The sequence below is a fragment of the Corvus kubaryi genome, unplaced genomic scaffold, assembly GCF_017639235.1.
Source record: "Corvus kubaryi isolate FWS band 111438036 unplaced genomic scaffold, C.kubaryi_AGA036_p1.0 69, whole genome shotgun sequence".
Classification (NCBI taxonomy): Eukaryota; Metazoa; Chordata; class Aves; order Passeriformes; family Corvidae; genus Corvus; species Corvus kubaryi.
Window position 1 is genome coordinate 8087298 of NW_024582057.1, and position 26507 is coordinate 8113804.

General features: G+C 45.5%; 1 protein-coding gene across 1 annotated transcript; it reads left to right on the top strand.

The window, feature by feature from the left end:
- The first annotated feature begins 730 nt into the window (after positions 1 to 730).
- PXDC1 (PX domain containing 1) lies at positions 731 to 26303 on the top strand. The gene is made up of 5 exons (XM_042049092.1): positions 731 to 1384; positions 14182 to 14273; positions 14561 to 14678; positions 18440 to 18551; positions 24669 to 26303. The coding sequence occupies exons 1-5, from the start codon at positions 1129 to 1131 to the stop codon at positions 24784 to 24786; spliced, it is 696 nt and encodes a 231-aa protein (XP_041905026.1). The 5' UTR covers positions 731 to 1128; the 3' UTR covers positions 24787 to 26303.
- Positions 26304 to 26507: the final 204 nt, after the last annotated feature.

Below are 26507 nucleotides of genomic sequence, written 5' to 3' on the forward strand. Positions count from 1 at the left end.
ACTGCCTTCCAGCAGGATCTAGTCCTGGATGATGCATCCTACATCACAGCACTGTCATTTGCTTCACCTTCAGTGTCTACATCTTAACCCTGCAGCTTGAAGGCATTTGCAGGTATCCAGGCATCTCCCACACACTTCCTTGCTCTACAGTGCAGCTCCGGTTTTGCCAGATGCCTGCTGCGGCCCCCACCAGCTCTCCCCGTGCCCCGCTCTCTGGGCGTTCGGGCAGTGCATGGCGTGGGGTCCCGGTGGGAATGAGGGACTGTATTTGCAGCACAGACCTCCCCATCTCTCTCCGGTATGGGATGCTGCTGGAGGCTCCTTCAGGGATGCCATCCGGCCCGACTATTATCAAAATGCCGAAGGAGTTCCAGGCACCAGCTATGTACTCCCTTCCTCCTGTTTTTCCTCTCTGTGCTGGCCGCCCTCCCCGCCGGAGGTGCAGGCTCGGTTGCCGGGGGCTCCATCGAAGTTTCCCGGGGCACAAAAGGGGCTCTGGTCCGCCCTGTGCACTGCTGGCTGCTGACAGCCTGGCAGTCTCCCTCTTCCTCCCTCAGCTGGCCGGGACGGAGGCTTAAAGAAAAAAAATAAAAACAGAAAAAAACCTTCGGGGTTACTGGGAGGGGAAAAAAAATCCTCGTCATGTCTGCGGTGTCTACGAAAACGTCCCGAGAAGGAAGAGGAGGATCCCGCCCCCCAGGCTTCGGCGGAGGGGGTGGGCGCTGGCTCCGGGGCCGGGACCGGGAGTATCCCCCCGCCTTGGACGGGAGGGACCCTGCCTTCCTTCTGCGAGGAAGAAGGGGCCGAGCCACCCTGCTCCCCGCCCCGGAGGGGGTGAGCGCCGTCCTGCTCGGCGCCGGGGGCTCGGCGGGGCAGGGTGCCCGGGCCGTCCCCTCGCTGCGGCCGCCGTCTGTGGGGCACTAGCGAGCCGCCCTCCAGCGCCGGGAGACGACGCAGCCCCGGCGGGCAGGGCTGGGCCGGGGGGGCCGTGCGGCGGGTGGCACCCCCCTTCTCTCTTCCTCCTCCTCCTCCTCTTCTTCCTCCTCCTCCTCTTAACTTGGCCACGGCGGCGCGGGGCGGTGCGCTTCGCCCTGCGCCGGCGGCGGGGGATGTGCGGGCGGCGCCGGGATGGCTTCGGCCGTGTTTGAGGGCACCTCGCTGGTAAACATGTACGTGCGGGGCTGCTGGGTGAACGGCATCCGGCGGCTCATCATCAGCCGGCAGGGCGACGAGGAGGAGTTCTACGAGATCCGCACCGAGTGGTCGGACCGCAACATCCTCTACCTGCACCGCAGCTACTCCGACCTCGGCCGCCTCTTCAAGCGACTCCTCGACTCCTTCCCTGAGGACCGGCCCGAGCTGTCCCGCTCCCCCTTGCTCCAAGGTTTGAGCAGCCTCCGCGGGCCTGGCACTCGCTGCTCCGCGGGCGGGCGGGTTTCGGCCGCCGCCGCTTCCCCGGGGTGGCGGTGGCAGGGGAGGACGGGCGGGCGAGCGGTCCCTCTCGGCAGAGGGAAGCGGGGTGAGGAGCTGGAGCCGCTGAGAACCGGACGGGGTGGGGGGGCCGAAAAACTGCGGGGGCGTTTTGCGGTCGGAAACTCCTCCCAGGATGTTGAGTTGTGTTTCTCCTTTTTTTTTTTTTTTTTTTTTTTTTTTTGACTGTACGGCTGGAGCCGAGGGCTCCCGCAGGAAGGAGACTTCAGTATCGCTGCTGCTGTCTCCGGCTGCGCGGCTCCGGGTTAGGTTGGGCTCGGGGAGCAGAGGGGTCCCCGTTCGCGCTGCTCCTCTGCGGTGCCTCTGGGCTGCCCGAGGAGGGGCTGGGGGGTGGTTGTCAGGAAAAAGGGTGTAGCTGAAAAATCTCCGCATGTTGGTATGTTGTTTGCCACAAGGAGAGGGCAAAAAAAAAAAAAAAAAAAGGGCTGCGGCGCTTGCCAGGGGAAGGAGCAACTCTGGGAGCTGGCATAGTTCCTCGCATAACTTCTGTGAAACGGGAATTGCACCAGCGGTTGTAGAGACCGTTCTCTTCCAGTTTCTGAAGCGGATTAACCAACTCGAGGGATGTTGCCCATGCTCAGGCCTTGCTGTGCAGAAGCAGGATGTACCCAAGCTGTCTTGGGGGTTTGGTTTAATTTGTTTAACGTTTGGGATATTTTTTAGATAGAGTTACGTGTTCTACTCTGAGGTATTTCAAGTATGTAGAGTGGTGAGGAGCATCCAGTCATCTGAAAATGTGTGTATGCCTGACACTTCCAGTCTTCCCACTTGTTTGAGTTACCACGTAAATGGTTTGATTGAACAGGAGCGGGGGAAAGCCGATATTCTGTGCCTGTTTTTTTTCTGTGAGAGGATGGGGAAGTTTTCCCCAGCTCTCACTTAGCCTCTCACCTTGCTAGTGGGACCCCCCTGCAGAGGGTCTGCTTTTTGCTGTTCTCGGAACTGGGTCTGCACCGCTCATACTGGTGTAAACCCACCGAACTTCATTCCTGGGCCGTCCCTGGGTGACAGCGGGCTCTGTTCCCTGCCGGTGGCGATCTCTCCCGGGCTCACTCCCCAAGGATGTTTTCTGACAGGTGTTTATAGCGAGGCAGGTCTTTTTCCATGGTCCTGCCAGATCCCTAACCTCTGGTGATGGGCTAGGTCTGGGTTTTTTATATGCCTCACATGAAAAAGCTCGTACCTTTCCCTCTCCCACGCTTCCTTGTGTCGCGGGAGCCGCAGTCCGCTCCTGGCCTGTGTCGCCCGGCGCTGGGCTTTCCCGTCCCCGCCGCCGGGAGGTGGCAGCTCGGCCCCGCCGGCCCCGGGAGCTCCGCAGCCACTCGCAGGCCCCGAGTGCCCTCTGCAGACGGCGGGGATGGGCGCAAGGGAGCCGGGGCGGCCGCAGCCCCGCAGCCCCTGCTCGCCCCGGGGTGCGAGCGGGAGAGGCTTGCAGGGCTGGGTGCCGGAGGGGGGCTGTCTCCTCCCGCTTGGGTGCAGGCTGGGAATGGGGCTGTTCCTGAGGATGCCGGACTCCACCTCTCAGCCCTGGTGTGTGCCGGCACAAACAGTGCCTCATGAATTTCTGTTGCTGACCAGGGATCTAAAGTACTGCAAAAGCTTGTTACCCACCGAGTGTGGCCAACCCAAAGTACTGCAAGTGTGACTTTTAGTAGTGCTGAGTGGCAGTAAATTCTAAGCAACATGGCCTTCAAGTGTATGTGGCACCTGGGCCACGGCTTTTGAGGGTATTTGGGTAGGTTTGGAGCGAGCCTGCCTGTGGTGTGCAGGGCATAGCACCTGCCAGAGTCACCGTGACTTAAAATTGACCTCCCAGGGTGCCGGTAGTCCTTCTTGTTGGCTTTATTGGGCTCTGAAGAGTACCTTGGCAGCTGGGCTGGGGTGTGTGCTGTGTCTGGCTGCAAACAGACTCGATCCTTGGCCTCCTGCCCCTCCCAGTGCTCCTTCCCCACGTACAGGAGCCACTCCTTATCCTAAAGCCCATCTCATTCCTCAGCGCCTCTCTCAAACAAGCATGGTTCCTCTCCTGTCTCAAGGTCTGCCAGAGCTTTTGCGAAGTGTTAAACTCTTTTCACTTCTCTGCAAAGCATTATTTGTGCAGTTTGAGCCAGATGGGATTATAGTCCCTTGCACTGGCTTTACTTGACAGTCCCAGGTAGATACACCATTCATGCATGAACAACTGAAAAAGATTAACCATCCTCAGCCTGTGCAGCTCAATCCCTGCCTAAAACCTAGACCCAGCAACCTTGACTTACCTTTATCTCAGGAACAGGTGCACTGACTTCAGTAGAATTGGGAATGAGCAAAGCATCAGTCCAGGATTTGAAAAATCAAAAGCTAATATAAGCAGATTATGACCTGTTTAGCTTGTTGAGGTGGTGGGGGTTAACTTTGCAACAGAGACAGAATAAAAATCAGGAGTAGTTTCTAAGCAATTACAGCGTGCGTCACAATTTCAGCAATACACTATTTAAAATTATGCTGCTCCCGCTCTAAAGAAAATTACTTTGCAGAGTATGCTTCTCTGCCTAGAGAGCACTTCATCATATCAACATTTTAAATTGGCTGGCCACAGCCTCTGATAACTTGACAAAGTCGAGTTTAACTAAGTGACACTGATGCAAAGCTTTGTATCACAGATTTGTATTTGCAAGAAAAGATTGCATGGGGCATGTCCAATCTTTACAAAATTCATGGGGTAAGCATGGTTAATGTCCTGTTTAAAGGCAGATGTCCTGCTGCTTACGGTGAAGCTCAATATATGGAACCCAACAAAAACAACTGACAAAAGCCCTTTCTTGTGTGTGTTAGCATTTAGTCATATACATTTGTGTGTATTTTTATGTATATACAAAGATATATGCATATGTATGTGAGTTTGTATATATGTGTGTGTTTCTTTTGGTCTTTATGAAAGAAGGTGAACATCAGCTGTGCCTTTTATCTGGAGGAAATGATAAAGTGTTGCAAACCAAATTTGCATTGCATTGAAGGACTCCAAAGTCCCTACAGATTAGCCTAAGGAGCATTAAAAGATCTAGCATTATCCTACAGCTCAGTCAAGCTGCAGTGTGTTACATTTAAGGGACACGGTGAGAGTGGAAGCTTGAGCTATTTGATGTTGTTAACTTTTTAAACGAAGGCTGGGTTTTTTTTATTTTAAAAAGTCAGCAATTTCAGAAAGAGTTGGTTGTTACCTTTATTGCTGGCTTCAGCACAGTTCATGCTGAGCAGGAGTGTGCTCCTTTTCTTGCTCAGCACGAGGAAACCATCCTCTACATTCCTTTCTTGACCCCTCATCCTCCCGGACTGGCTTCCACAATGCTCTCCCCTTCCTTATTTGTTGGAACTGCTGAGTGCTTTGAGATTGCAGAGGAGAGGATGGGACGTGTAGCTGTCTGCAGTGGCTGTTCATCTTAGACTTTCTTTGATGTGAGAGGAGGGGAGGTCCCAGGAGGGAGTATGGCATTCACATAGTCTGGTCTTGTCTTTGATAACTAATAAGAGCACGTGGTAGAGTGCACTCTCTGCATCTGGAGTGTACAATGATGCTAAAGGCCAAGGACGTTCAGCAACACAAGGCATCTCACTAGGAAGCTGGTAAACAAAGTTAGATACGTGCATACCTGCAGGGTGACTAAGGATAATTCACTGTGATGTTACCAGTAACTTGCTAGTATTTTATTTGTCTTTGAAATGTGCCTGTCCCTTGCTCTAGGCAAATGTACAAAACAGGATCACAAGAAAACACAGGCTCGTTCACTCCTGCAGTGAACACAGCCTAATGTTACTAAACTGTCTGTTTCTCTATGCAAAGTCTACCTTTGAATTTAAATCAGTTTTCATGAGAAAGGCAGAGTTATGGACTTAGAAGCTGACTTAAAATTGATGGAAATAGAAATAGTTGCAACAGACCAAATAGACAGCAAAAGTGAGGTATAAATCTGGAAAAGGACTCTTTCTCTTTTTTCCCCCTCCTATTTTCTCTAAATACTACTTGTGAGGAGGTCTCATCTAAGATTTATCCTAGAACTTGAGCCAGCTCCTATGCAGTCAGCAGTCACACACCTCACTCACCTCTGACTTCAGTGTGGGCAGAATCAACCCCTTAAGGAAGCCAAAAGAGCAAATTAGCAGCCTTTCAAAGTTGGGATTTGTTTTGCCCTTGGAGTGGCAGGGTGGATTTTGACAATCCTCTGCACTTGTTTGTTGCCTGTTATCAGAACAGAGGCTCAGATGCTCTTCCAATGTAACTGTTCATATTGTACCTATGTGTAGTGCCTGGTCCTGCTCTGATACTCTGAGCTGCCAAATCAGAAACTCTCTGACAGATTTCTTTTATTACTAGATGGGTCTCTCTTCCCAAAGTTCTCATTTTCCTCCTTTCTGTGCCTCCTCTGACTCATTCTACTCTGTCATGGCCATTTTTCCCCTTGATGTTCTTTCTGTTATTTCCTCTCTGCTTCTCCACGTTGCTTTCCCTGAGCTGCTTGTTGTTCCTTTTCTTTGCCTCCAGGTTCCCCTCAGCGGTGTGCTAGCATCCATGGTTATCTATGGCTCTGCAGGACTCCTCTGTTCCCTTCCACCTTGCTGTCGCTCAACCTCTGTCCATCCACAGAAGTTTTCCAGTAGTGGTGGAGATTTCCTATAGAAACCTTGCACCTACTCGTAGCATAGAGGCAGTCACTTCATCTGCAGCAGACCTGAGCAGCCCCTCACAGAGGATCATTTTCAGCTCTAGCTCCAAGCCTTGTGCCTGCCTCTGGGGTGGCTTCTTCCTGCGGGAAGCAGGTGATCATCTGTTTTTCATGTCCCAGTGGGAAGCTCCTCCAGGGTTGCCATTGGAAGGACATGCACAACACAGAAGGCAGTTCCCAAAGAGCCAGCCCAGGAACATTGTTTGCTTGCAAATGTTGCATTCATAACTTAGTTTTCTATATGCTGCATTACAGAGTTGTTGTTGTTTACAAGGCCATCTGGGAGTGTGATTTATGAGAAGAGGGAGCTCTGCAGAAGCAGCATCGTGGTTTCTACAGACAGCAGCTGTTTCTCGGTGCTGTGACAATACAGATAAATACACTGCATCTATTGTGCTCTTTTCATTGTTGACATTGTCAACAGTTCATTAGTGGAGCTTGCTCAGAGCTTCTGTCTGGCAGACAAAGGATGCAGCTCTTGGTTATCAGGCTCTAGCAGAACTGTATAACCAAAATTAAGTTTGTGGCTTCTGGGTTTGTTTTTTTATCAGCTGAATTTCATGGTTCATTTGTAATGATGGAGATAAATGAAGCTGGCTGTGTTGTTATAAAGCTAGACACAAGTTGCCTTTTTGTGGTGAACAAATGTGTCAGGGAAGTTTTTGGTGGAAAGGAATGGAAACAAGGTGTGTTTTTCATGACGTTTCTCACCTGATAAGAAACCAGCACTAAAAATGGTTGTAGAAGCTTGCATTTTCCATCAGGTTTTGACTGCTTTGTTCACTCTTATCTCATGTGTCTTTGACATCTTTCTGGCGGCTCATCAGGCATCAAGACAGGGAAGTCTGTGGGGAAAGCCTGTCTGCTGAGCTCTGCCACCAAGATGTGCTATCCCTTCCAAAGGTCCTGGGAGATCCCATAACTAATAATAGTGTGCAAACCCCATCATCTTGAGGGTCCGGATTTCTCTGCTTTTACCTTGCCTCTTTTCTTTGCATGGGTGCCTAAGTGTGCCAGAGTCCTCAGGTGATCATGGTGACAACTTTCACTCTGGGGCATCTCAGTTGGACAGTTGTTTGGACAGGACTTTTCCCCATCCTGCATCTGCTTCATATGAACTGCAAAAGAAGAAAGGTGTGGGCAGGGTTTTGAAAGCTCTCCCTCTTTCCGCATCAAACAGATTTATCTCAGTATCTTCCTATTTTGTTCCTCATCATTAAGAAGGGCAGCACAATGTGATAAATGTCAAAAGTCCACCTCCCTACACCCACCCCTCTTTTCAGCTCTGCTGTATCCTTTTAGCTGCTCCCTCAGTAATGCCACCAAGATGGATCTTGTCAATGATATTGCATCAATAGCAAATTCTTTGTAAAACCTGTAGTGACTCCTGTCACGTGAAATGGATGAACTTCCCCGCAAGGGGAAGGGGCAAGTGTGTTTTCCCCAAGAGAGGGGTGTTGTAGAATTAGGAAAGAGGCATCAAAGAGGAGTTGCTAGAGCTGCCAGACTTAAGCCGGGCCAGTGCTGTAGCTAGCTCTAGGATTCTGTCCCTGGTGATGAGAACCAGATGCTGCAGAAAACAGCATAAATAACAGGCAGAGACCAAAAAAATGACAGTCCTGGTCTCTAGTAATTGAAGATCTAACATCCCTGATTGCCCATAATTATCTGCCCTTCTCTGGATCTTATCAAGTCTTTGGACTTGAAGGGATTTCTGTGGTGTTACTTCTGCAGTTATTGAAGAAAAGTTGTGTGAAACAGGCTTTCTCATCTGCTGGCTTTTTTTTTTTTAATTTCCTGCCTTTACATACCCCTGGGTATTTCTTTGCCCTTCTAGCAACCTTTTATCCTCGTCTCCTCCATCAGAGAGGAGGCAGCTGTTAGTGGGAGCTGGTTTGGCCTTCTCAGAATCCAGTCTGAGGTAGCTAATGCCACAGTTATGCCAGGTGGCAAGGTTGAGGGAACATGTGTTTGCGGTGAGGAGGGATGCTACCTGGGCAGCTGCTAGGACGAGCAAGGTACGGTGGCCATGAAGCAGGGGAAAATGACAGCTGAAATGGTGTTGAGAAGAACCCAGTTCAGCAGAGGGAGGAAATAGGAGGCAGTGCAAAGGACCAAAACAGCAGAAAAAATGGGGCTGAGCTGTCTGTCACCTTTCAGCCCTGATCCATGTGCCAGATGAGTGGCCTCAGTTTCTGCATGTTTCTGTGGAGTATCTGTCTGTGGGTCTCTTTAGAAGTCAACTGGATATGGTCCCCAGCAGCCTGATCTAACTTAGGATCTGGCCCTTCTTTGGATGAATCAAATTAGACTCTTTTATTTAACATTATTCTGTGATTCTGGGTATCTTCTTTAATGACTAGGACCTTCCTTCTATTCCTCCATCTACCTCCTGGATTGTGTGTGTGCACAAGGGTTAGAACATATCTGAGGGGAAGGAGGAATAGGGAAAAGGATAAAAAAGTTTTAACATTGCAGTGTTGATAAATACTGTAACTGCGGAAAAGGGGGCACATCTCCCATTGAAGTCTGGTCAGGAGAGAGAGCAGAGTAGCAGTGTCCCATGCAAGGCAGCTTGTATGTCTTCCCTAAAGATTTGGAATCCTTAACTGCTGCTTGGGGTCTTGTGCACAGAGAGAAGGATGGACTCATGATCTGAATCCATAAGCCTCAAAACTTTCTTGGAGTGTAGATTAGCAGAACACAGTAGGATTTCTCTCTCAATTTATTGGTTACTCCTTTTTTCCCTTTGATACCTACTCTGCAGTATTCTTATAGGGAATGGAGAGAGGATTAGATGAGAGGGGCTCAATGCAACTTTAATCTTCATCTGCGTACTAAAACACACAGCATTTAGGACTATTGGCATTCCATCTTGTACATATCTTCGGAAAGTACACCTCAGCTTCTGCTCTTGCTCAGCTTTCTGTACATATAGAACTGATTTTGAGAAAGTAGGGTATCTCTTCGACATCCTTTGCTCCTGTCCCTGACCATAAACAAGAAGTGTAAACCTTCAGATTGGAGCGACAGGGTTTGCCCACAGTTTGAGATCATGTGTACATAGTGACTTGTACATAGCAACATATCTCCAGAAAAACAGACTTCTGTGTGTCATCGTTGACATGACATAGGAGACTTGACTTGGGCATGAACTTACCCTTCCTTGGAAGGCACTAGAGGATTTTTGAGACAATGCTCATCGTGGACGCTGGCTGTCGGGACTGCTCTGTGATTTCATGATGAGCCATGAAGCACATGCAGCAATTCCTGTCCTGCTTCCTGTGCTAGAAGGACAGGGTGGATTATCTGTGGTTTTTAGGATGTCATTAGTTGCAGATTTGGTGGCTCACGTGGCAGTAATAGGACAGCCCTACCAAGGCTTGTGTGTTTACATCAGGAGTTGGCTCTCAGTTCGTTCTTCTCTGCTGCTGAGCTCGTTTCCTGCCTGCGTGCAGCTCTGGGTCCCTCTCCCACGCTGTGAGCCAGTGTGCCAGGTACACAGCTGCTGGCCTGCTCCCCCAGCCTCCTGCAGCTGCCCCGGCACCAGGGACCCAGGGCAGGAAGAATGTTACAGGCCTCTGGTGCTGCTCGTGCTGTACTTTTCCAGACAGGCTGCTCTGCGCAAAGTTGCTACCTACGCTTGGTCTCGAGCTGAAAGCAAATCCTTTTCAGTCTTAAGGACTCTGCCTGGGGCTCTTGATCTGGAAAGGGGCAGAGAAAATGTCGAAGGGATTGAATGAGGTCACTGACTATGTGGGCTGTGTACACAGCAGAACCCTGCTAAAGCAATGTTCCAGGCACAGGTGAGTGCCACCCTGGATTAGGCAGTGTCATCCCTCCTGTCACCCAGCCTGTTGGCTCCCCTGTGTGCAGGGTGAAGGAATCTCAGAAGTTTGTGGTATTTGGCAGCAGGGTTTGTGGTAAAAAAAGGAGCCAGTGGGACTCCAGTTTACCTCAAACTCTATAAACATAGGTGTATATAGCATTTAAATCACTTGAAATAATAGCTAATTGTCCGAGCACAGTATGGGTAACAAGGCAGAGAGCAAAGTTTTCCTGGGAGGAGTTTATGTGTGTTTTCCATTAGCAGTCAGACAAGGGCCAGAGCCGAGGAAAAGGCATGAGAACAGCTTTTCACCATGACCTCACTAACAAATTTCCCAGCTCTGAGCTCAGCTCTGTTGCATGACTGAACAAGTGAAGAAAAGACAACTGGTTCCAGGATACTGGTTACTTTACTGTTATTTTATTTTTATTTTACAGGAAACGGAGTAAGGGTTCTTGGGGAGTAAAAGCCCCAGATGGAAATACAGGCTAGACATGTTTTTATGGCCCATGGGCAGAGACAACAGCCTCGGGGCATGTTGTAGCTGCTGTATGGATGCTTCATATGTGGCCAGGGTGTCCCATGCACTCCAGATGCATCCACCTTTTGGTGTATTTGTGTCAGGGTTAATGAATGGAGGCAGTGCTGGGCTCTGTCTGTGGTGTCAGCTGGCATGTCTGTGTGTCTGTTTGTTCAGGCGTTTCCAGCGTCTGGAGAGCCCACATCAGTCTCTGGCTTTTTTTCCTCTTTCTTTCTGCCTCGACAAATATTCCAAACAGGAGAAAGAAGACAGGCAGGGGAGAAACCCCCACAAAGTGAAGAATAGGCCTGGAAACTTGGGTGCGGTTCTGTGACCGTTTTTTACACTAATTCAGATTCCTCTCAAACTTAGTATACTGCCTGGGTGAGAAAGGAGCCGGTATGGGGCATCCTAGCCTGCAGTCTCTTGCTTTTTCTGTGGAGTCTGCGGTTTCCTGAGGTGAAGCCTTTGACAGGAGTGGTTTGAGGTATTCCCTGCTGCTCACCTAACTGTGCTGGCAAAGCAGAAGCAGCTCTCTGTTGTGGTGTGGGAGAGGAAATGAGGTGCAGGGGAGGGTGGGAGCACCTTAAGCCAGTGTTGACACTAGAGACTTTACCTTGCGAAACCCCAGTGTTTCTCATGCACGTTGGTGCTGTGGTTGATGACAGCAGCCAGTTACAGAGTGCTGAAAGGGATGGAAAGGAGGGACCAGGACCTCCACTCCTCCTGGCTGCTTGGGCAGGCAGTGCCTCACTCTGGTTAGCGTGGCTGTGGGGTTGGGAGCAGTTCCTCGGGTTGTGGGATCATGGTCTATGACTAACTGAAAACCACAAGAGCATCTGTTAACTTTTAAAAACAGAGACTTGTAGAATTAAGATAAATGAGGGCCTTACAAATTTCATGGAATTGCAGAAGAAATTACAGGTTTAAAAAAATGTGTGTATATAGCCAGTCAAGTGGTTTCTGTGTGCTTGGGCTGTAGATGTACGAAAAGAAAGGCTTTAGCCTGGCCAAATTGAACTCCCTGTATGGAGAATTCATTTAAGGTCAGCAGCTTTACGCCCCAAAGCTGTGCATCTGTAATCATTAAGCACAGATATAGGAAGCTGTCCAGGCAGATGTATCACCCTCCTTCCTACACTGTCTGCTTTTTGGTTTTGATATTACTGAAAGCTTCAGTAAGAAACAGTTTTTATGGTGTCAGATGTTACAAGTCTTCTGTGCCAGTTTCCAAGTTGGAGTGTGGGTTTGCATTCTGGTGTCTTTCCAAGAGGTGGAAGGAGATAATATACCAGGGCTGGAAATTCCTTGTGAATGCAAGAAGCTGTAAAACCTCCCACAGGGTGATCTGTGACAGTGCAACAGGCTGACAGCCTTGTCTGACTTCTTGGTGAAGCATAAAAAGGCCGTGTGGAGCTGCAGATGCTTTCCCTGATTACTAATGAGAGAAATCCTGACCGCTTGGCTGGTTTTCCTCATGGAATGAATGCTCAGGGTTGTTGCTGAGGTGGTTTAGGGTTTGTTTTTTTTCTTTTTCTCCACCTCCCAGTCTGAATATCTTCATTTGTTTGAAAGTATCCCTCTTCCTAGTAAAATGAATTCCTGGTGGATTGGCAATGAGGTCTTCGTTTGCAAGGTGGGAGCCACAGCAGGGCAGTCTCTGCTCTGACTATATCAGTGTTTATGCAGAGTGGATCAAGACCAGCAGGAGAAGTGGAGGCACCCTATGGCAGCTGGCATCAGGGTGGCTGGCTCTGTTTCCTCTGATGTGGGCTCCAGGAGGGCCAGCAGTGTGTTTCTAACATCATGGGTAGGTGTCTGAGCTGTGGGACCATTGGCAGCTTTTTTTTTTTTTTTTAGGAAAGGTGAAAGCACTTTCATTGAAAATTTGAACTTGATTCAAATGTGGGATGGGAACATATTTGTGGAGAGGTGAAGCAGATCCACCTGAGCCTGCGCACACCCTGGAGTTAGGAGGATGAAGGGTGCTGGTCTGCAATTCATCTCTGTAGTGTCAAGCACAGCCCAGCTGATACCCAGTCTGTGGACCCATGCAGATGAGTTTATTCACATTTACAGCCTTTCAGAAAATTTCCAAGCAAAGCTACCTGACTGTAGTGTACACCAGCCAAAGCAAGACACACACCACCTTCCTTACATGCTGATATGCATTGCTCTGCTGTCAGCAGAGAGGCAGAGAGTTGTGCTGGGGTGAGGTAATAGCCATGCTGAAAATACAGGCAAAATGAAGGACTGCTGAGCAAGAGAAAGGCTTATACAAGCAGGCAACTTTTGTGGGACAGCTGTCAAGTAAACCCAGTTGCTTTGGAGACAATCTCTGTTTTATTTAGAGCTGTAACTGGAGGAGAGCTGACAGCTTACAAGTCACACTTTTGTCTGGGAAGTTTGTATGGGATTGTATCTCGTTGGTAGCAAACAGCAAGGACTGGTGCAGACTGAAACTGTTTGTGGATGTTGTTCCCACACTCTGCATGTTTGATGGCTCTGTGTTTGTCTTTTGAATAGGGAGATGAAGATACACTTACTTTAACACAATTGTAGTATATTGAAGTGCTTTCTCACAGACTGCTTTGCAGATTTTTAATTTTGATGGTTTTGATTTATTGTGTCTTTTCCTTTTCCAGCTTTTTGTTGGGTTGTTTGTTTGGCGTGGCTTGTTATATATAATAATTTCTCTTGTAGGTATTTCATTTTCATGGGTATATCCTGCTCCTTGGAAAAGATACACAAATGTAGAGGTTAAATGATAATTTGGTTAAGAAAAAGTAGATTGCAAATATCAGCAATAAAAGGCCCACTAGAGGAATGTGAGATTTTGAGGGTTTACTTCTCCTTACATGCCCTGTACATGTATATAACCTGTGCTGTATTTCCTTCAGTCTGCTAGAGGTGGGGGAAGTTATAGGTGCCCTGCAGGTTAGACATACAAAATATGGTGTTAGTGTTTAAGATCGCCATTCTGAGAAATTCAATATTGCATTGTAATGCATCATTCTGGATATTGGACAGTAAAATTTTCATCTTAATCCCTCCTGCAGCACTGATAATTCAGTGACTGATGATATGAAAAAAATCCTAACTGTGATCTTACACTTGAAGAACATGACACTGACCACTCTCCTTGGACCACTCATTGGGGCTTACAGTCAGAGAAATACAAAACTGCGTTTTGTTTAGCTTGTGTTTGTTTTTTCTCTCTTATCTGTAGGATGCGTCTTTTGGTTTTCTTGGGTTTTCTTTTGCTTTTTATTTACACACACACAAAAAAAAAGGACGGATAATGGTTCTTGCAATCAGAAATTGGGCTGCTTATTTATCACTGCTGGAAATGCTGTGTAGTGAAACTGTGGGTGAGGGAGTAGGTGGTTCTACTTCTGCTTGTCTTGCAATTCCTACATGTGGTCACAAACAGCTGAGTTTGTGTCAGACTTGCAGCTCTGCTTGTAAACTACACCCACCTCAGTTTGGGGCGCACACTTTACCATCAGTTGCTTTAAAAGACGTTTCTGGGAGGCATATTTGAGGTTGTTCCACATCTTCCTGTGGGGCTGCTTCTGGCTGCTGAAGTGTGAGTAAGTGTGCCTTTGTTTATGCTTATGATCTGTTTACTTTGTTTCTAGGGCTCATCACAATAAAAGAAGCCCATGATATAGAAGCCAGACTTAATGAAGTGGAAAAGCTTCTGAAGACTATTATAAGCATGCCCTGGAAGGTGAGTTAGCCAAGTTCCAATTTAGCCCAGCTTGACTCCTCCCTCATGGTGACATGCACTCTCATGGAGATTAGAATGTGATGGGCAGGATTGCCAAACTCTGAAGGAAGCAGCAATTTATTAACTTGGAAAATGTTGAGTGCCAGAACTGTGTAATGATGCCTCTAAGCTGTCGCTTGTAGTAAGTTTTTCTGTCATACTATGAAGGGGTTGAAATGGAGAAGAGGGACAAAACAAACTACAGGTTAAAAATGGATGTCTTTTTTTTTTATTCCTCTCTTTTTAAGTATTCAAGGTCTGAAGTTGTCCTCACATTCTTTGAAAGATCTCCTTTGGACCAAGTTCTAAAAAATGACAATGTCCATAAAATTCAGCCAAGCTTTCAAAGTCCAGTTAAAATATCAGGTAAGAGTTGTTAACTTCCTGCAGTTGACAAAAGAATTACAGAATGAAAATTAATTTATTTGCTGTTCCCATTATTATTTCTCTATCAACAATACAGTTCTCAATAGTCTGCTATATGATATAGACTCAATATAGTTCTCAATAGTCTGCTTTGTGATATAGAACATATAATTAGCCTTGATATACTATGCAACGTGCATTCAGGCACTAAAGTGGCAGGTGAAATGGGAGGCTGACAAATGCAGAGCAGTGAATGTGAGGAAAATGCAGTCCTTACTGCATATCATCACTTATGATAGTGCTGTTACCACTTAAAAAGGAGATTTTGAGGCTATTGATACAGTTCTGTGGAAATGTAAGCTTGGTGCCTAGCAATGGGCAAATACCAGCAGTGAGACTTAGATTCTATTACTAGAAAAGGAGGGGGGAACAGAGGAGAGGAGCACAACCCCATCTTGAATACAATATGCACAATTTTGGTTTCTCTACCTCAGGGTATAATAGAATTTAAAATTATACAAATAAAAGGCGAGGATCTAAGTTGTAGAACAGCTTCTCCAAGAAAGAGGTTAAACAAAGAGGGACACTTCACCTGTGAGAAGAGATGACAGACAGGGGTATGATGGAAGTCTACAAAGCTGTGAACAGAAGGAGGTCAGTTACCCTGTACTTCTCATGAAAAAAGAGCTATAGTTATCCAATATCACTGACAGACAACAGGCTTTAAACAAACAAAAGCAAGGTTATAATATTGTTTTGTTTCCATACAAAGCATAGTTAAGGAGTGGAACTCATTGTCATAGGATATGGGGAAACTGAAAGCAGAAGTGACTTCAAAAGGGAGTTAGACAAGCAAGTGGAGGAAAAGTACATTGAAACCTGTCACAGGTGGAGACGTAGGAAGTTCCAGAACCACAGATTGCTAGTGGGCAAAGTGCAGAGCCTGTCCTTGCCTATTCTTTTAGCCTTTCCCCTCTTCATCTGCTACTGACCGTTGTCAAAAGGCCTGTGAACTTCTGGTGTGCCTGGTTTTGTATTTCTATACTGAAATATTTTGTTTGAGCCTAATGGCAACTGCAGGTTTTGTGTCACCAGAAGAGCTTATTCAGAGTTAATTAAAGTGAAATACTACACAGTCCTCCAAGGTTTAAAGTGTCTGGCAAGGAACTGGTATCAGTTTTCTTTGATACTAACGAAGTATCAGTTAATGGCCAGTCAGTGTGTCAACATGCCAAAGGTGTAAACAGTGGGGTTTAAGGCTTGATGTCATACACAGGGTAAACAATTAGTAACTGATCCTTAGCTCTGCTTCTAAATGAATCTGTCTTCTGTTAAAAAAATATTCCTTTAATTGAATGGAAGATGGTTTATGAGTATTGTGTAGCACAGAGCCTCAGTGAGAAGTGTGGTCTTGCCAGCCTGTCTGGGCTGGTGCCTTCTTGTAGGGTGCCCCAAGCCCAGGCTGCAGTGCAAAAAACAGCCCCCAGGGCCACATTGCAGGTTTGATGCAGGTTTGACTTCCTGGGTACGAGAAACAGGAGCCAACATGCTTATCTCGTGTTCCACCTGTGGCTAGGGAGGTTTGGATGATGTCTTCAGTCAATGTGGAAACCTTGGGTAAAATTTCTCTTGTGTATGCTCTTGCCATTAGACATCTTCCAAAAGCTGCACATGGTCATACATTTTACTCCTGAACCAAGAAATGTTCTCAGGACAGCCACTTGAAAGCACATTCATGGGTTTTGTCTGAAGTATGTTGCTACTCTGTGAGACCAGAGCTGCAAAATGGATCCTAGATCCTGCCCATTATGAAATGAAGGAACTACAAACTAAATACTTTAAAAATGTTTCAAGGGGTGACTGCTGTTGGTGTTTCCTTGCTCTTGTTGGAAACACCAAATACCAAGAATAAATGTCTTTGGAATTGTGTAGGTTACATGCTGGAGCACTGCTCTGGTTTGGGGCTTTTTGCTGTGTGGAATGCTTTCATACACTTTTTGGGAGGGTGTGCACCCCATCAGGGGACATGTACTCTGTGTGTGCATGACTGAATATGACACATGGCGGGTACAACAGAGAGAAGACAGTCAAGATGAACCTCAATTCAGAGCAAGGGGGCCTGTCTGATGGACAGAAGTTAGCAGCAAAGGGAGCCCTCCTGACAGCCTGTATGTAGAGGAGCTGTGGAAACTATCTCAGCTGAATAATAGCATGTTTTAATTCTAAATTATTGTTGGTAGTGATGAGTAATACCTAATTAACTGGAGGAAGATTCTCCTACCTATGCAGCCATGCAAAAGCATCTTGTGGAAATGAATTTTGTCATTCAAGTGATTGCTGCCATTAATGCTAAGAACATAGGTGGAAATTTGATGTTAATTGGTATTTGCCTCATCTGGATGTTGCACACTGGAAATGGTTCAGTATCTGGCAGTGCTGTCAGTAGATGGCAGTAAATGATAACGGGTAAGGCAGTTCATGCAGCAGTGAAACGCTGTTCCTCTTAGGTCAAGTCAAGGACACTAGGAAAATACTGGCATTCCTGTTAGTGCAGCTTTCTACCTGGCTTGTAGTCTTGGAAAAGCAGGCAAAAATGTTTTTTATTCTCTGAAAAAACAAATCCCACATGGTCGTGCTCAGAGTGGAAGTGATGGAGAAGAGAGAAAGAACCGCCCTCTAAGATGAAAACTGAATTTGAATTTATGGTGTAAATCTTATTTTACATATATGCTGGCTCAAGATGAGTCATGTGAAGTGTGATTCTGCTGGGGTTCAGTGTTTTCACAACCCCCAAATGTATTCTGCTAAAGTGAGTTGCAGTAAAATACAGACCGAAAGTCAAAGATGGCTCTCAAGAAAAATATGGGAGTTCTGGCTTTACCTTAATGTAGAAACATGTAAATGTTAAAAAACATTACCTCCTCTCTCCTGTCTCATCTCGTGTTCATTATATGAACTGTATATGTAGCAGAAATTTGTTTGTGTGTTTTCTGCCTACCATATTTTCTGCCACAGACTAATTTTTTTGTTGTGCTGATAATGCAAGGCTGTAACAGAGGGTCATAGTGCCACGAGGCAGACCAAGAGTTATCCTACTTAAGTCAGTACTGATTTTTTTAAAAACGTGCATTTATTCTATTCTGGTGGTCCTAGCTTCATCTAAAATTGTGTGACTGAAAGAAATCCTTGTGACTTGCCTAGTTTGACTTTCCATAGCACAGATGTGGATTAACTTCTCATTTACATCAAATACTATTCTTTAATTATTAATTCTCCCCATGGTAGTAAGTAAGTGGAATTAGGTATAAATTTTAGATATTCTGTATTGGAGGCTTCTAACACTGTGAGAAACAAAATAAGCAGGGTCAATGGCAGTGCAAAACATGGTATTGCTTTACATGACTTAGAGTTGGTGATTGAATTATCTTGTAAGGTCACTTTTTATTTCCCTTTTTATGTCTTCTTTATTTTTGCTTAACTGGCTTAAGCCTGGGACTGTCTAAGAAAAATACAATTATGATTTGGTAGTGGTAGTTGCTTCAGATGCTTTGTGTCATGAATTGATTAGGTGAATAAAATTGCTGGAGCGCTGGCAGCTTGCAGATGTAAGAAGCTGTGAAACCAACCCTTCATTCCTGCTTTCATGTGCAGATTTTCAATGTCATGCACACATCTAAGTTCATAGCCATGTCAATTACATATGATACACGGTTGTTTTCCAGCTTTTTTTTTTCATCTTGTTTTCTTTCTTCTCCCGACAGAAATCATGCGATCAAATGGATTCTGTTTAGCCAACACTGAAACCATAGTCATTGACCACAGTATACCTAATGGAAAAGAGAAGCACCTGGATGTAGATTCAGCAGAACATTTGTAAGTGGAGTTTGAGCAAGAGCAATGCTGTCACCTTCAGATAAGCTGTAGCTTTCCCACCCCCCTAGCAAAATGTTATTGTCTGTCTAGGAGCAAGACTGGTACAGCTGTCATCCTGACTGGTTAAAGGTTACTGAGCCTGATTGCTTACACTTCACAGCAATTTCCTGTTAAAGTGGATAAAATGAGATAATGATTGATCCCAAAGTGCTCAAACCTCTCTGTATGAAAAAAGAACTGACGCTGCCATAGGGGTGCTGCCAAGGGAGAACAGAGTTATTTTGTCCTCTCAGGACTGTGATGAGAGCTGGTTTGAGGCCAAACTTGGAAACTCAAACATCCTAACAAATGGCATATCCTGCTACAAAGGGTAGTGGGATATTTGGGAAGCAAAACACTGTCCTCAGAGGGGAACACATCCCTGAAAGTAATTGAACAAAGGTCAGCAGCTGCTCACCTAGGACTTGGGGTAGCATGTGTATTTCCTTAGGGGAAAGGCAAGTTAGACTGTTCTTATTGGTAAGTTCTGCTTCCTAATATATGTAGGTATTCTGGGGTCAGAAACCTGTAACCAGGAGGGCTTTTATGGCTATAAACTAAAGCACAAGAAGTTTTACCTCAACATGAGGAAGAACTTCTTTACATTGAGGGTGGCAGAGCACTGGAACAGGCTGCCCAGGGAGGTCATGGAGTCTCCCTCTCTGGAGACATTCCAAACCCTCCTTGATGTGTTCCTGTGTCACCTGCTCTGGGTGACCCTGCCTTGTCAGAGGGTTGTAGTGGATGCTGTCCAGAGATCCATTCCAACCCCAACCATTCTGTGATTCCTTGATTCATGTAGGTCTTAAGTCAGTGACCGTATTCAAACATAGGTATTGATGGAAATCTGCTCCTACAGATTTCTGTCATACCAGGTGATACTTCAATGAGCTTCAGGTAGTGAAGCATTTAAATATTTTTGGTGAGGAACATTAACCTACTTTTTCATTAGACCAGTAAAATTAAGGAAACAGAATACTATAAGCCTTGATCTTTGAATGCAGTGATCTGTCTTGCTATATTTGAAATGTGGTCATTGCCAGTCTATAACAAGGTTTAGAGCTTGGCAAGACTTTGTCAGGGGCTGGAGAGTATCTCTGGCTCTGATATAATTTCTTGAAGTCTTTTTATTAACTTATCACTTAGTGTTTTGAACCTTGACCTTGCTAACACCATTTAAGCTTATAAGCTTGTAATAATGAGGCTGAAGTGGCACACTAGAGGTAATTCTGTAAGGCCAGTACCTGGAAATTATTATATGTTATAGTTCACAGTGGATCAGTTTTTGTACTGAGAGACAAATCATAGGAGAAAATTACCAAAGAAAGCCTTTTCCTGCCTTAATTGACTATTAAAAAAAATTGATTAAAAAAGTATTTATAACTAGCTTTGATTTTAAAAATGTGCTCCAGCCGAAGCAAAACTTACCTGGCATCAGAAACTGCAATCATCTAACTGTCATCCCATTAAAGTCAGCGACTTTTAAGGCCAGAAAATACTAATGTGATGAAAACTGAATGGTAGGCATAGCTTCCCAGAAAATGGTGGAAGAAATTATTCTAGGGTAACAGCGTGACTTTGTGCATTTGTGGTTTAACTTTCCAAAGGATGTGAAGTCAAGAGTCAAGAAGCTAATAAATTGCATGTGTGTGTTTTATATGGTGCCCTAAATTTTCCCATCCTGCAGCTGTATTTTATAGCCAAGCGGTAATAGCCAGGAGATAATGGAACCAGTGTAGCACAGCTGTTTTGTAAAAATTGAACCTTTTTCAAAAGCAGAAATTTTCTATACTGTTGGTTTAAATGTATGTTATTAGCCCAGAAAGGAAACTTTCAAATCTGTCAAATCCTATGCTATTCCTTTTTGGTCTCAGTAAAATTGGATTTATGGTGTGTTCTACCCTGAAATCAGAGTTAATTCCTTGTGGACTTGATATCTTCAGACGGGAAATTTTTCCTTTCAGCTGCATTAAACTCTTTATGACTTCAGGGTTTTGGCTGCTGCTGAACTTGAATGAGACATTTTGCAGAGCAAACCTGTATTTTTCGGGAAAAAGTGCTTGAAGCTTCAGCAGGAAGCGCTCATTCCCTATACTGGTTAGCTGTGGTAGCCTGCAGTGCTACCTGCCCAGTGATCCATCAGCTGAAATGTCTCATATTTGTTGCAAAAGAAACCACAGCACTTTTCCAAGTTGCAGTTGCTTACTCTATTGTTCTGAAGTAGGTATTTTCTGCTTCCTTCATTTTCTCTCTGATTTTAGTTGGCAGTACACCATACTGTTGCAAAATGTGGTGAAGCCAGTGTGCTCAGCATGCATGTGGCATAAATAGTCCTTCTCTGTGTGGCTCTTGGAGAGTAGTCTGAAGTTCCTTTGAAAGAAAAAGGTGGTAAATAAATGCATTTTGAACTTCTGCTTTGGTTTTGTTACAGAGGTACCTTTCTCTGCCAAGACTGTTTGCAATTCCATCTTCTAGGCCAGCAGCAGAGTCTGTGGCATTGGATAAGCTTCCTTTTAGGCAAATTTGCTCCAGTACCTGAAGGAGGCCCGCAAGAGAGATGGAGAGGGAATTTTCATGGGGGCATGTGATAGGATAAGGGGGGAGCTGAAGGAGAGTAGGTTTAGATTAGATATTAGGAAGAAAATCTTTAGATGAGGGTTGTGAGACACTGGAACAAGTTCCCCAGGTTGTGGATTCCCCATCGCTGGAGGCGTTCCAGAACCAGGCTGGATGGGGCTCTGCACAACCTGGTCTAGTGGAAGGTGTCCCTGCCCATGGCAGGAGGGTTGGAACTGGGTGATCTTTAAGGTCCGTTCCAAACCAAACCATTCTATGATTCTATGATATGTATATCTTTTAAATACTTCCAGTGATGCTGACTCAACCACTTCCCTGGGCAGCTTGTTCCAATGCTCGATAACCATTTCAGTCAAGAAATTTTTCCTAATGTCTAGTCTAAACTTTCCCTAGTAGGACTTGAGGCCCTTATTTCTTGCCCTGTCCCAGGTTACCTGGGGAAGAGTCCAACTCCCCACCTGGCTACACCCTCCTTTCAGGCAGCTGTAGAGAGTTATAAGGCCTCCCCTGAGCCTCCTCTTCTCCTGCCTAAAAAACCTCAGCTCCCTCAGCTGCTCCTCATCAGACTTGTGCTCCAGACCCTTCACCAGCTCTGTTGCCCTTTTCTAGACATGCTCCACCACCTCAATATCCTTCTTGGCTGTGAGGGGCCCAGAACTGGACACAGGATTTGAAGCGTGGCCTCACCAGTTCCAAGTACAGGGGGACAATCACTGCCCTGGTCCTGCTGGTCACTATTTCTGATACAGGCCAGGATGCCATTGGCCTTCTTGGCCACCTGAGCACACGGTGGCTCCTGTTCAGCCGCCGTTAACCAGCACCCCCAGGTCCTTTTTTGCCTGGCAGATTTACAGCCGCTCTGCCCCAAGCCTGTAGCTCTGCATGGGGTCACTTGTGATGCAAGTGCAGGACCCAGCACCTGATCTTGTTGAAGCTCATGCAATTGGCTTCAGTCCATCAATCCAGCCTGTCCAGATCCCTCTGGGAAAGCCTTCCTACCCTCCAGCACATTGGCACTCCCACTCAGCATGGTGTCATCTGCAAACTGACAGGAGGTGCACTTGATCCTTTCATCCAGACCACCAATAAAGATATTCAACAGGACTGGACCCAAAACTGAGCCCAGGAAAATGCTACCTGTGAATGGCTACCAAATGGATTTAACTCCATTCACCATCACTCACTCTTGAAGCCCAGCCACCAGTTTTTTATCTAGCTAGCCTGTTCAAGCCATTAGCTTCTATGGTTGTTCCCTTTTCTTCCTGGTGAATCTGAGTAGCAAATCTCATGCATTATCAGAGGCTAAAATGATGAAGAATTTTGTCTCACAACAGAAGAAATAGGCTCTTGCAAAAGATGGTGTGTCTGTCAAGGTACTTTGAGGAAAAAATATTAAGGGCAGCAGTTTGGACATTTAGGAATCTGCAGGTCCATAATAGAGCTGCAGAGTTTGAGAAAAAGACCTGTTGGTAACAGCACAAAAACATCTTGACTGTTGGTATTGTATACAGCTGCTGACTGTAGTAAACAGTCCTGGTTTATTGAGTTTGGTTTTGTGTGAGCACTCTAGAGCAGTGCTTTGCAGACTGCTGTGCACACACTTCGTTTTTGGTGGCAAGAAAAGCTTCCTGCTGAACCACAGCATCTGACTTCCACTCCTTTGGGCCTCACATTCTGCTTGTAGTAACCTATCAGTGAGGCTGGAGAACCACAAAATCTGTAGGTTATTTCAGTCATGATAATGTAGCTTTATGCTGACAAGAGAAAGAGCAAAATCTGAATAGCCTTCTTGACTCCTCTTCCGCTTTCTTCACTGTCTGCCCCACTGGTATTTCATAATCTGTAGTTTCTGGATCACTTGAAGTCCATAAGACAGCACAACGTGATCTGGGAAGTGTTTGCAAGATACCAAGTCAACTCCCTGGTGCACACGTTCCCACACACGCAGGCAAGCAAACAGCCTGGAGGGACTGGAGGAATGAGGGTAATAAACATTCAAAGTTCAGTCTCATTGCTGTTTCATTTAAAGTGAAGAGCAAAGCATCAGCACTACAGGAGAAAATCCATGAGTTTCTGCTCAAAAAAAATGTTCTCTATTTTGGTTCTCATAGTTAAAAAAAAAAGAGATGAGAAGGACCAGGAAGGAGTATGGAAAAGGTAGAACTGTGGCCATACATTGCAGGATGTATAGCTTAGGCTATCCAATAACCCATGATGCTTCTAAATAAAGTTTTGGGAAGAGATGGGAGTGGAAGACTTACCTGTTTACCCTACCATTCTTCTTCAGGTCCTCTGAAATACTTCACTCAGGAAACCCTCAGGGTGAGGTTAGAGGGATGTCTGCAGTTTTTTCACTTATCTAAAGAGTCTAACTAGTTTATGTGTGAGATGCAGTTTTAAATATTAATTCTTTTAAAGCTCATCTGTTTATCTGCCATTCAGAGAGCCGAAGTAGGCCAGCTAGGTTGATAAAGGTGTTAGAGACAGATGCTAAAAGTCACACTAGGTTATAATTTCTATTTCTATCTTGTGCAATTTTTCAGTTTCTATTTCCTTTTATTTCTCACTCTATCATAGTGAATGAAAGTTCTTTTAAAGTATTAAAGAGAAAGTTTGAGAAAAAGAAACTTTACAATTCTTTAACCCCCTTTTAGAACTGAGCTGAAATTTAGTTTTTTGCCTGCAGTGACTGCCTTTAAGTATTAGGCTATCTAGGAAGAAGATGATGTTTCTTACTGCAGAAATTCAAGCCTTCTTGGAATGGGAATGTGTGTAACTGAGAAAAGTGTAGGTTTTAACAGCTTGATGCCTTCTGGCTGAGAGTAGGTAAGAGACAGTGGGTAATCCTTGCAAGAGTTCAGGATATAAAGCAGGTGTTGGGAAGTGGGGAGGAAAATACCAAAACAAGTGAAACTAAATTTGAGAATCTCTTTATATTTCGAGATCCTTTGCTTGTCAAAACCTAAGTCTTGTACCATGGGAAGGATAGCAAGACCTGGAGGAAGGACGCTATAGCCATTTTTCCTACCTGTGTTAGACACTTGGCCTCTTACAAAAGCCAAACCCAGAGAAGGTGCCTGTGAAGTGAAAGGCTGAGGGTCCAAATTCAGATGGGAAACAAAGGCAGATTCCTTTTCACTTTTTAAGTGAGAACTGAGGCGTTTTGTGTTGTTGCCACATGCTGTAGGAACAAAATAGAAGGATGTGGACTTCAACTGCGTGATTCACTCTTCCAAGACTCACTTGCTCGCTCCTTCCTTCCTTCCTTCCTTCCTCACTAGTAGCTTTGAAAGTCAGGGGTGACAAGATTACTTGCTTGCGTGCACCATGGTTCTCACTGGCCCATGGTTTAGTCATAGCCACATGATTCTAGGAGGAGAAGGAGGTGTGGATGGGATCAGCTCCAAGTACTTCTCCTACTCCCTTAGTACTTTTTTTCCAATTCCATTGATTTTCTAAATGACTTAATGCCTTTTGGTGGTTTTTTTCATCTCTCCTTAGGTTTGAAAGTGTTAGTGACTTTACCTCAGAGCTGGAAGACAGTGATGATCCAACAGCTTATGTCACCAATTTGACATACTACCACCTGGTCCCATTTGAGACTGACATTCTGGACTGAGGCTGCTCAGTGGTGCAGTCAGCCAGCGTCCAGCCAACCTCTTCGTCCATAGGCTCTGCTATCTCGGCGTTGCATCTCTGTGTATAAGGCTGTGCAGACAAGACCAACAGCAGGGAAGCTGCAGCAAGAGCACCACAAAGCTGGTTTTGTAGTGTGGTCCTCTGTTGTGTGTTATGGAGATATCTAGTAAGGAGTTATCTGCTTTGCTGCTGACAACAAACTCACTTTCTGTGAAAGCAAGGCAGTAGAGGCTTCCTGGGGATCAAGGAAATCTCTGCTATGTCCATGGGAATTGCCACCCTGATGCAGCTGTAGCACACTGTCACCCCTGCTCCCTGTGGTGCAAGTTGAGACTTCCCCTTTTAGGATACCACCAGGAACTTCCTCAGATGGCGTGACCACACTTTTTATGCTTTGTAAACAGGAAGACAAGCAAACCAGCTGAACTTTGCCAGTTCCCTCTGCAGTTGCTTAATGGAGGTCTCGTGGGTCGCTTTTTGCTCAGCTACCGGATGATTGGTGCCTTACACGAGATGTCAGAAATACCACTGAGTGCCTCCAGGAAACAGAACACATGAGCTGACAGCTTTACTTCTTTTAATCATGGGCTTTTGTATAATCACTGAAAGGGCGACTGCTCCTTCCTGGAATAGTAAAGCAGACAGCAGCTGGCGTTGCGATGAACTGTGCATGATGTTTGGGTACCCGGATGATTTCAGAAGTCTGAAAGCTAATGGGAAAGCTGAGCTGCTCTGCTAAGAAGGGTCAAGGCTATGGCAGGCACTTCGATAATTTTTTTTTTCATGTGGACCAGCGTATGTGAATGGTGCTTACAGATGTTTACATCAGAGAGATAATTCCCTATGCATATTTCTTCCCAGAGGATGGGAAGGAAGACACTGAGATTTACGTTGTGCTTGGACTGAAAAGGAATGATAAGCTGCAGTGTGCCTACAGTGGTAGGAAAAACAGTCTCTCCATTGCCACCCTGTCTCAAGGAGTCTGTCCAGCTTTCTGAGATCTTCCTGGAGGGGTCAGCTGCAGGCCTCATTGTTGTGTAATGCCACAGATTTCAGCACAGATAGGACAGTGGGAGCAAGAGTGGGATTGGACCCTGCAGCCTCTTGACTGTTGAGTAGTGCAATGTTAAAGTCTCCTCGGGGTCTCTCCCTGGCAGAGCACCCCAAATTCCCGGCTCTCATTGTGAGTGCTCAACACTCACCAACATGACCTTTCATCGAGCTTTTTGCCATCCTTTTGCAAATATTAATTTGAAGGGATTGAAATGGGAAGAAATGCATTTTTGGACATGTTTCCTGGAAAAGAGGCTTGCTTGGTCCTAAAGAAGCTGATATAACTCCCTTCTGCAGACTTTTTGTTTCTATCTATAGAATAACAGTCAAATGGAATTTGTTAATGTAAATAATAAATTATTGAGAATCCTAATTCTTTTACACAGTATGTTTTTAAAATATATTTTAATGAAATGAAATAAAATATAACTCACCTTCAGTACATTTCTGCAGCTTAAAACAGTGCCTTCTTTTTGGTTTTTTTTTTTGGTCTTGTTTTGAGTACACTTTCCCAGACATGTCAAATCCTCTTTCTTTTCCTCCTAGTTTTTGAAACATGCTGAGTAATAGCAATTTCTATGCTCCACATGTTACTCATACTGGTGTGTATCTATGTGAAACTTCTCTGCCTAGCTGTTGATCTTGGGT

Bases quoted from the DNA above. Each gene is read 5' to 3' on its own strand.
- PXDC1 (XM_042049092.1), top strand. From the start codon at position 1,129: ATGGCTTCGGCCGTGTTTGAGGGCACCTCGCTGGTAAACATGTACGTG. The intron at 1,385-14,181 runs GTTTGAGCAGCC...CTTTGTTTCTAG, and splicing joins CCGCTCCCCCTTGCTCCAAG to GGCTCATCACAATAAAAGAA. The intron at 14,274-14,560 runs GTGAGTTAGCCA...TCTCTTTTTAAG, and splicing joins TTATAAGCATGCCCTGGAAG to TATTCAAGGTCTGAAGTTGT.